Source organism: Oncorhynchus kisutch, linkage group LG10, assembly GCF_002021735.2.
Source record: "Oncorhynchus kisutch isolate 150728-3 linkage group LG10, Okis_V2, whole genome shotgun sequence".
Lineage (NCBI taxonomy): Eukaryota > Metazoa > Chordata > Actinopteri > Salmoniformes > Salmonidae > Oncorhynchus > Oncorhynchus kisutch.
The window spans coordinates 46,341,221-46,350,576 of NC_034183.2; the positions used below are offsets into that span (position 1 = coordinate 46,341,221).

Genomic DNA, 9,356 nt, shown 5'->3' on the forward strand with positions numbered 1-9,356 from the left:
TGCTTGTATCTGTTATTCTTATCCGTATTTCTTGAAACTGCACTGTAGGTTAGGGGCTCGTAAGTAAGCATTTCACTGTAAGGTCTACTACACCTGTTGTATTCGCCGCATGTGACTAATACAATTTGATTTGATTTGATTCGAGGTGAAATTGTGAACCAATGATACATCTTTATGCAAAACTGGGGCTGTCGTTTGGGAGGTGCCTGCAACACGGATCCAATTACGAACTGTATTTTGCGTCAGAGGGTGGGGGCTCAAAGCTGTACGTTTTAATACCACTATGAGTCTGCGTCCAGGACCACACGGAATTGAAATGGCGGAGACAACAGATAGAATGGAGGTAAGCGCAGCGGTGTGGTCGAATACAATTTAAACAACATACAATTGGTTTCTGTAGGTTAAAATTTAAGTATTTTCACTAAGCAAAAGTAACTATATGTCCAATGGCACCGTAGGCCGCGGAGCCTGCTAGTTCAGAGAACACACGCACTTCACTATCAAAGCATCCATTTTAGCAAGGCACCATATAACGTAGGCTCATTCATTTGTCGCCACGTTTGCTAGTACAGCAAACTCTTACTGTGTATACGCGGTTGTCATGTAATTATAGTTACTGAATTATGAATGCAATTGGGTAATTGATTAGTAATGACATATATGTTGTGATCTAATCATTATCAAGCCATCGCTAGCTCGTGCTTCGGGGAGAGCCCGCATGGGTGCCAGGTTGGTAATGCTAACTAGCATTTCACAAGGCACATCTGGCACTGTGCCGGCATTTGATTTATGTAGTCCAAGTTCCTTTTTAATCCATCAATTAAGTGTCGATAACTAAATCAATTTAATAATTGTTAGACATTGGTGTTAGCTCTAAGTTGTGCTACTTACGTTAACCTAACCGGCAGCCCGGGAGGATTTAGACGCCACTATTTTAGCTAGATAACTATGTTCCTTGAGTAAGGCAGGGCACATTTTCATTAGGGGAGCTCGCAAGTAACGTTCTTATGTTCAGCGCGCACCATTCGGTTAACTAATGGTTTTCTACGTTTATTTGCTGTCCCAACTTCACATCTGTCAGTGAAGGCCTTAATCACCATGTGCTTTCTCTCTCCCTTTGTGCTCGGAGAAAAGGAAAGCTTCATGCACTACACTGAATTTGGGCTTAACTACAACTACGTGAATTTAACACCGCACTCCCAAATGTAACTAAAAAGTTGGAACTATTGTCCTATGAACATTAAATGTTACGTTTTTACCTACTTAAAGAAATGAACACACTTCACATAGGTTCAAGAGTTATTTTATCAGCATGTTCTGCCTGGCTGTAAATGGTTTGGATGGAGAACCTTCATACATGTTCATTGTTGCCAGTCTCGTGCTGGTTGTGACTGTTATCTCTCTTGGTGAGATTTCTCAGGGGGAGAGCTCGGCCAAGCCAGCAGCAGAAGACATGACTTCTAAGGACTATTACTTTGACTCATACGCCCACTTCGGTATCCATGAGGTAGGTATATTTGGAAAAAATGGTAGTTGTCATACATTTACAGTTGAAGTCAGCAGTTTACATACACCAAGGTTGGAGTCATTAACTCATTTTTCAACCACTCCACAAATGTCTCGTTTAACTTCAAGTCGGTTAGGACATCTACTATGTGCATGACACAAGTCATTTTTCCAACAACTGTTAACAGACAGATTAATTTACTGTATCACAATTCCAGTGGGTCAGAAGTTTACATAAACAAAGTTGACTGTGCCTTTGAACAGCTTGGGAAATTCCAGAAAATGTCATGCTTTGGAAGTTTCTGAATTGACATAATTTGAGTCAATTGGAGGTGTACCTGTGGATGTTTCAAAGCCTACCTTCAAACTCAGTGCCACTTTTCTTGACATTATGAGAACATTTAAAAAATCTGCCAAGACCTCCCAAGTCTAGTTCATCCTTGGGAGCAATTTCCAAATGCCTGAAGGTACAACAATAGTACGCAAGTATAAACACCATGGAACCACACGTACTTTGGTGCGGAAAGTACAAATCAATCACAAAACAACAAAAAAGCACCTTGTGAAGATGCTGGAGGAAACGGGTACAAAAGTATCTATATCCACAGTAAAACCAGGCCTATGTTGACAACCTGAAACGTTGCTCAGCAAGGAAGAAGCCACTGCTCCAAAACTGCCATGAAAAAGCCAGACTACGGTTTGCAACTTCACATGGGGACAAAGACTGTACTTTTTGGAGAAATGTCCTCTGGTCTGATGAAACAAAAATAGAGCTTTTTGGCCATAATGACCATCGTTATGCTTGGAGGAAAAAGGGGAGCCTTGCAAGCCGCGGAACACCATCCCAACAGTGAAGCACGGGGTGGCGGCATCATGTGGGGGTGCTTTGCTGCAGGAGGGACTGGTGCACTTCACAAAATAGATGGCATCCTGGGGAAGGAAATTTGTACATGTATTGAAGCAACATCTCAAGGCATCAGTTATAAGTTATAGCTTGGTCGCAAATGGGTCTTCTAAATGGAAAATGACTCCAAGCATACTTCTAAAGTTGAGGCAAAATGGCTTAAGGACATCAATCAAGGTTTTGGAGTGGCCATCACACAGCCCTGACCTCAATCCTATAGAACATTTGTGGTCAGAACTGAAAAGGCGTGTGCGAGCAAGGAGGCCTACAAACCTGACTCGGTTACACCAGCTCTGTCAGGAGGAATGGGCCAAAATTCACCCAACTTATTGTGGGAAGCTTGTGGAAGGCTACCTGACACGTTTGACACAAGTTAAACAATGTAAAAGCAATGCTACCAAATACTAATTGAGTGAACTTGTGCCCCACTGGGAATGTGATGAAAGAAACTAAAGCTGAAATAAATCACTCTCCTATTATTGACATTTCACATTCTTAAGATGAAGTGGTGATCCTAACTGACCTAAAACAGGGATTTTTTTAAACTATAATTAAATGTCAGGAATTGTGAAACCTGAGTTGAAATTTATTTGGATAAGGTGTATGTAAACTGCTGAATTCAAATGTAAATGTTTATTTGGTGAGAATTTGGTACCACAACCAAAATGGTTGAAATGTGGAGACTCCTGTCACACTGCCTTATACTGAATTGTGGTAAGCATATCTGTACCAAAATACAATGGGGCTAATAGTCTTCGATGGGTAGTACACTTGTCAAATGTTCGGTCATGTATACATCCCAGTTGGAGTGACTCACCTCGGTAAGTGTTGCCTTAACTAATGTTCCTCATGTCCTGCTCTGTAGGAGATGCTGAAAGATGAGGTGCGCACCCTGACCTACCGGAACTCAATGTTCCACAACAAGCACCTGTTCAAGGACAAGGTGGTGTTGGACGTGGGCAGTGGGACTGGAATCCTCTGCATGTTTGCAGCCAAAGCTGGTGCCAAGAAGGTCATAGGCGTAAGTATCCCCACCTTGTTTGCATATGGAGAATAGACTCGTACACAAACGCCTCATTTACTGCCATGCATTGTCAATAGTCTGAAGTACGTTTAGAACTTGTGATACAGCTTACCATTCTATATGCTATGTGTGACATGTTCCCATTGTCATGCCATATTGTGTAAGGCACACATGTTCTTAATCTAGCACAGATGGGACTGCTTTGCATCTAGCCCTGTTTTATTTGCTTAATCATAATGAACATAGAAAGCCCACGAATTCCAAGTGGACTTCAATTCCCTTGATTGGTGCACTAAAGGATATCATGGTTCTGGTTAGTTGTCATTACTTGAGACACCCAAAGGCCTGCTGTCTAACCCTCGCTTCTGTGCTTTCAGATTGAGTGCAGCAGTATTTCTGACTATGCCGTGAAGATCGTCAAGGCCAACAAAATGGACCACAGTAAGTCAGTACTTTTCCCCTCCCACTTCAGTCGCACCTATCCTTCATTTTTTCAAGCCAGGTTGAAGCATTGTGTTGTGGCTATTTAGTTGTAACTCCTTCTCCTTCAGTTGTGACCATCATCAAGGGGAAGGTGGAGGAGGTGGACCTTCCTGTAGAGGGAGTGGACATCATCATCTCCGAGTGGATGGGCTACTGCCTCTTCTATGAGTCCATGCTCAACACTGTCATCTACGCCAGGGACAAGTGGCTGGTATGTTCCTGTCCAAATATTTAATTAGTACATGATGGAATAGACTTAAATGCTTGTTTGAATGTCTTAATTGCAATCTTTCCCTATACTGAAATGTTCAGGGACAAGTGTTAAACTGTTTGGCCATATACCAAGGCTTTTAGGAGATTCAGTTCCTGACTTGCTGTGGAATTGGCCATAAAGTAAAACTCATTCCAGTGTATCTCGCCAGCGCCATGCTGGGGTGACTTACTGGGAACATTTCAGCTTTTGCACTGGTGTAAACTCAAATGTTGTCCATACCATGGATAAGTGTTTGTCCTGTAACAATATTCAATCTGATCAAATTATGCAATTGTGAAGTGTTTTAGATCAGTGTTAGACTTTGTCTGGAGTTGGCTTCCCTCTTGGGGGCTCAACTCCCCTTGCAGACTGATGCCTGCATACCACCAGCAGTCATTGTGCCATGATTCCACACAGCTGCAACAAAATGTCAGGCCTCTGAATAGCCTGCTAATCTGTCATTCCTAAGTGTATTAACCTGCCATGTTCTTTTTCCCCTCTCCCTTTCTGTCTCCCAGAAACCAGAGGGCCTGATTTTCCCAGACAGGGCTACCCTGTATGTCACAGCCATTGAGGACAGGCAGTACAAGGACTATAAAATCCACTGTGAGAATTCCTCTAAATTTTGGGGTAATGTAGTTGGTGTGATTTGGCCAGCGTTGTACCCATGTTTTTGGTTGGAGAGGAGCTAGTCAGGGGACTTTGAGTGTCAGATTGGATTCTGTGGTCAAGGACTGTCATGGCCCTTATTGAACAGATTCAGCTAACTCTCATGGTGGAGTCTGTCATTGGAGCCAAACGCTACTTTTACTGACTGTCATCAGCAATTTGGGAAATAACATTTGACTTGTTCTGTGTTTGTATTAATATCACTTTAAATGTAACTCCCTTTTAACCTAACACCTCCGAAAGATACATGCACGTGTTTTGGAGCGTTGCGGTGAGATGCCGCACTGGGTGCCTGGGGAGTTAAGTGCCTTGCGCAATGGTGTCTGATTTGATACCAGCAATCCTTACTGCTAGGCTACCTGCCACCCCTGTAATAGTTGGCCATAATGCTGATCTAGCTAGCTAACTAGTCTGGACTTTGAAGTGTGCATTTCTAGACCTAGCAAAGCTTTCCTTTTACTTCAAAGAGCAATGCCTGGATGACAATTTAATAAAGTTACTTTCTAAACTCACCGTCTGCCCAGTTGTGGTGGTAACCCCTTATTTCTTCTCTGTAACAGGGTGGGAGAACGTGTACGGCTTCGATATGTCCTGCATCAAGGAGGTGGCCATCAAGGAGCCCCTAGTGGACGTGGTGGACCCCAAACAGCTCGTCAGCAGCGCCTGCCTCATCAAGGTGAGTCAATCATACTCGGCAGCCTCCCCAATATAGTTCTTTGACTTTGCATTGGCACCATATCTCCAGTTCAAACAGAGGATTTTGCCCGGTCATCTGAGTCTCCCCCTCCCCACATTGTCCCCAGGAGGTGGACATCTACACGGTGAAGATCGACGACCTGTCCTTCACCTCGCCCTTCTGCCTGCAGGTGAAGAGGAACGATTACATTCACGCCCTCGTCACCTACTTCAACATCGAGTTCACTCGCTGTCACAAGAGGACGGGCTTCTCCACCAGTGAGTCTTTAGCCCCCCCCCCCCCGTAAACAGTCTGCACTACGATAATAGACTTGTTCACTGAATCCTCGTACATTTAAGTCTATGGTAAATGACAGCACACAAGTAGTCTTTAATAATTGAGAGAATGCATTCGACTCTTAAGGGCTATTTTTTTTCTGTTACGTGAAGTCATATTAGACCTGTTTCTCCTCTTCCCAGGTCCAGAGTCCCCCTACACCCACTGGAAGCAGACTGTATTCTACCTTGACGACTATCTGACTGTGAAGACTGGAGAGGAGATTTTCGGCAACATCAACATGAAGCCCAATGTCAAAAACAACGTAAGAGAGGAAAAACCTCCCAGTCTTAGTTTGTTGGGATACCTTTTTAGTCTCCAAGCCCACCCTTTTTTTTGCCTTCTGTTGGTTTGACTGTCTTAAGGCTGTTTGCGCTTTTCCTGGGTATAATTTTCCAAAACTAGAAATTATTAATCTTCTGTGGTTTAAAGCTGGGAGTTTATCCAGTGCCCACTCTTTTAACCTGTTTCTGTATGTTTTGCTTGCAGAGGGACCTCGACTTCACAGTTGACATAGACTTCAAGGGTCAGCTCTGTGAGGTGTCCAAGACCTCAGAGTACAGAATGCGTTAGGTGCCCCCTTCTCCCACACCTTGTGTGTTTTGTGAAAGGGGGAGTGCTGAAGGAAGAGCAGCGGTCAGTGTGTGTCTGTATGATCACTTAGTTCTCATCCTCCAAAACTAGTACTCTTAAGCAATATTTGAAATTCTGTTTTGCTTTCTTGTAACGTTTAATCAGATGTTCTGAGGTTTAAAACAACCAGTGGAAAGACATGGCGACTCATTGTGCAATAGTCACTTTTTTTTTTTTTTTTCATGTGCTTGTCTTTACGTTTCAGCTCGATCTTAGCCTGTGCTTAAACTCGACGCGTACACACACACACTGACCCCCTCACCTGCCTGTACATAGTGTTATTGTTCAGTTATTTTGGCCTTTTTCTTTTACAGTCCTGATCTTGTTGATTTGGCAGAACCCCCCCCCCCCCCCCATTTTCATAAGAAGTGCCTCCTGTGACTGGTTTCTGTCCCCCCGCCAGCCAATTAGATTGTCTATTGGGGGATGCAAATCAGCCATTGGTGTATTTAAAAATTCAGATTGAGAGTAATTGGAGGAAATCCAATTACAATTGTAGCTGTGATATGACTATCATGACATGGGGCCTGCCTCAAGATGAGCTGAGTGGCCCCATGGATCATGTCTGATTGGGTAGGTCTGTGCTGATGATCTTGCACAAGACTGACCGTAAGCGGTTTGTTCTCATCCAGCAGGTGGGGGTGATGTAGTCTAACCATGAATCAGTTATAATTTCCCCCTCTTTCAGATTGGTCTTTGCTGAACCTGTTCTAGCAATCAGAATTCATAAGAACCCCCTACTAAGAAAAGCAAACAAATGTGTTTTGATTAGAGGAGTTTAGCCCTGTGTACCTTAGTGCTAGACCTGGATGGCTGGTTTATTGGGACCACAGCAAAGCGTCCACTCTCCCAGTGCAGGAGTAAACAAAATTCCTCTACCCCATTGTCGTCATCGCCTGGATTCCGTAGCATTGGTTTAGCCGAACCCAGGGACCCTTGTTTGCCCTCTAGCGCAAAGTGCAGCACTTAAATCTGAAACGTGTGCCAATATAGCCAGGCCGCCAGCCAGAAGTGGCAGATGTCTACCTCTGAGATTGGTTATTACCAGTTGGCTATGCAGGGTGGAGATGGGTCAGACCGGACTGTTTCATGTTATGTCTTTTTTGGCCTTGCTGCTTCATGCGGCTTGAGTGCGGACCCAACATACTTTTAAATTTTATTTATCTTTTCTTTTTTAATAAAGTGAAATGGGAAAATATCATGTCTTATTTTTTTTTTACTGTTCAGGATATTTTTATTGGCTCATGTCTTTATGGCAATTGGCCATGTGTCCTCTATTTATGAATGGTTTCTTCAGAGCCAACTCTATTCCAGTGTTGCTTAAACCTGTCAGGATTTGTGTACTCCCTTAATTAAACTACTTGGCTTATCAGAGTCCATTTGTCATCAAAACAGTGGGGACTGTTTGAAAATAAATCGGGTCAGGTTTGTGTTAACATGCAACAGTCTTTTAAGCAGTGGGTGTCTCGACAATCTGCTATACTAAACAAATGCAACAATTTTACTGGGTTACAGTTCATAGAAGGTAATTAGTCAATTGAAATAAATGTGTTATGACTTAATCTATGGATTTCACATGACTGGGCAGGGGTGCAGCAATGGGTGGGCCTGGGAATGCACCAACCCACTGGCCAATTGGTATGAGCCCCTCCCCCCACACACATTATTTACACTTAGCTCAAAGTATAAGTGTGCAAGCACTTAAACAGGCCTACAGATGTTCAGAAATTCAGCAAGATGATGCCTTTCTTTACTCTAAGTTACCACACAGACTCACTGAGTTTACCATTTTGGATAGAGGTCGACTGATCGTGATTTTTCAACGCCGATACCGATTAATCGGCTGATTTTTCAAATGTATTTGTAATAACAATTACAACAATATTGAATGAACACTTATTTTAACTTAATATAACTCATTTTAAGTTCCTTGCTCAGAACATATGAAAGCTGGTGGTTCCTTTTAACATGAGTCTTCAATATTCCCAGGTAGAAAGTTTTAGGTTGTAGTAGTTATAGGACTATTTATCTTTATACCATTTGTATTTCATATACCTTTGCTGTTTAGTGTTGTCAGTGTAACTGTATAGCTCCTACCTGGGGCCTGTTGCACAAAAGTAGAATTAAGACATCCGGGATAAATGACTCAGCTGAGCTCAATGAAGCCAAAACATGTGCGTCCAGGCTTAATTGGTTGCACAAAGACCAAGCCAGGATGAGCAGACACGGATTCATTAAGCCAGGTGAAACCAATCCTGGATAGGTGCGCGCTCACGGCTCACTCAAATAGACCCCGCCACAGATTAACTGATTTACCATGGCAACTAGAGCCGCGTACTTTTCCCCGTCGGAAGCACAAATCCTCATGGAGGCATACGAGGAGGTAAAATATATAATTAAGAAAGGCAACACCGCCACAGTGATAAAGCAAAGAGAAAAAGCGTGGCAAAGTATTGCAGACCGCCTGAATGCGTAAGTAGTGCACAATTACACACTCACCGCTCCGCTGAAACATCACAATTACAATTCAAATATTTAATTCACATCTCCAAAAATGCAGTTGTACTGTAATTATGAAACGGTTACATTTTTTATTGAAATGCACTGCAGATATGAGTGAAATTGTGTAAAGTAACTCCATCACACTGTATAAAGCTATGATACATTTTTTGATATTTTTACTGAAAACAAGACAAAAATACCAAGTAATTTTTTGCAGTGTGACTCCATTAAATGTGTGTGTGTGTGTGTGTAGATTAAACATGAACGGGCCAAAACGGACATGGCAGCAGGTCAAAATCAAATACAAGAACATTCTGCAGAATGGTATGGTCCCTGACTAATATTTAACAAAGCACAAGCATATATTGTA

General features: G+C 42.7%; 1 protein-coding gene across 4 annotated transcripts; it reads left to right on the top strand.

Moving 5' to 3' along the window:
• Nucleotides 1-231: 231 nt before the first annotated feature.
• On the top strand, nt 232-7,853 carry LOC109898237 (protein arginine N-methyltransferase 1-like). Of its 4 annotated transcripts, none has more exons than XM_020493128.2 (10): nt 232-343; nt 1,421-1,507; nt 3,276-3,431; nt 3,812-3,875; nt 3,986-4,128; nt 4,689-4,800; nt 5,400-5,515; nt 5,643-5,793; nt 5,995-6,116; nt 6,341-7,853. In XM_020493128.2, exons 1-10 carry the CDS (start codon nt 284-286, stop codon nt 6,422-6,424), a joined length of 1,095 nt encoding a protein of 364 aa, XP_020348717.1. In that variant the 5' UTR covers nt 232-283; the 3' UTR covers nt 6,425-7,853. The 4 variants fall into 4 exon arrangements, with proteins under 4 accessions (XP_020348717.1, XP_020348719.1, XP_020348716.1 ...); XM_020493130.2 differs by having other exon boundaries at nt 233-343; nt 4,689-4,776; XM_020493127.2 differs by having other exon boundaries at nt 237-343; nt 1,412-1,507.
• Nucleotides 7,854-9,356: the final 1,503 nt, after the last annotated feature.

What these genes read in the sequence shown, in the direction of transcription:
- LOC109898237 (XM_020493127.2), top strand. Translation starts at nt 284, where the DNA reads ATGAGTCTGCGTCCAGGACCACACGGAATTGAAATGGCGGAGACAACA. An exon ending in GTGCCAAGAAGGTCATAGGC is followed by an intron (nt 3,432 to 3,811) that starts GTAAGTATCCCC and finishes CTGTGCTTTCAG; the next exon opens with ATTGAGTGCAGCAGTATTTC. An exon ending in GGCCAACAAAATGGACCACA is followed by an intron (nt 3,876 to 3,985) that starts GTAAGTCAGTAC and finishes CTTCTCCTTCAG; the next exon opens with TTGTGACCATCATCAAGGGG.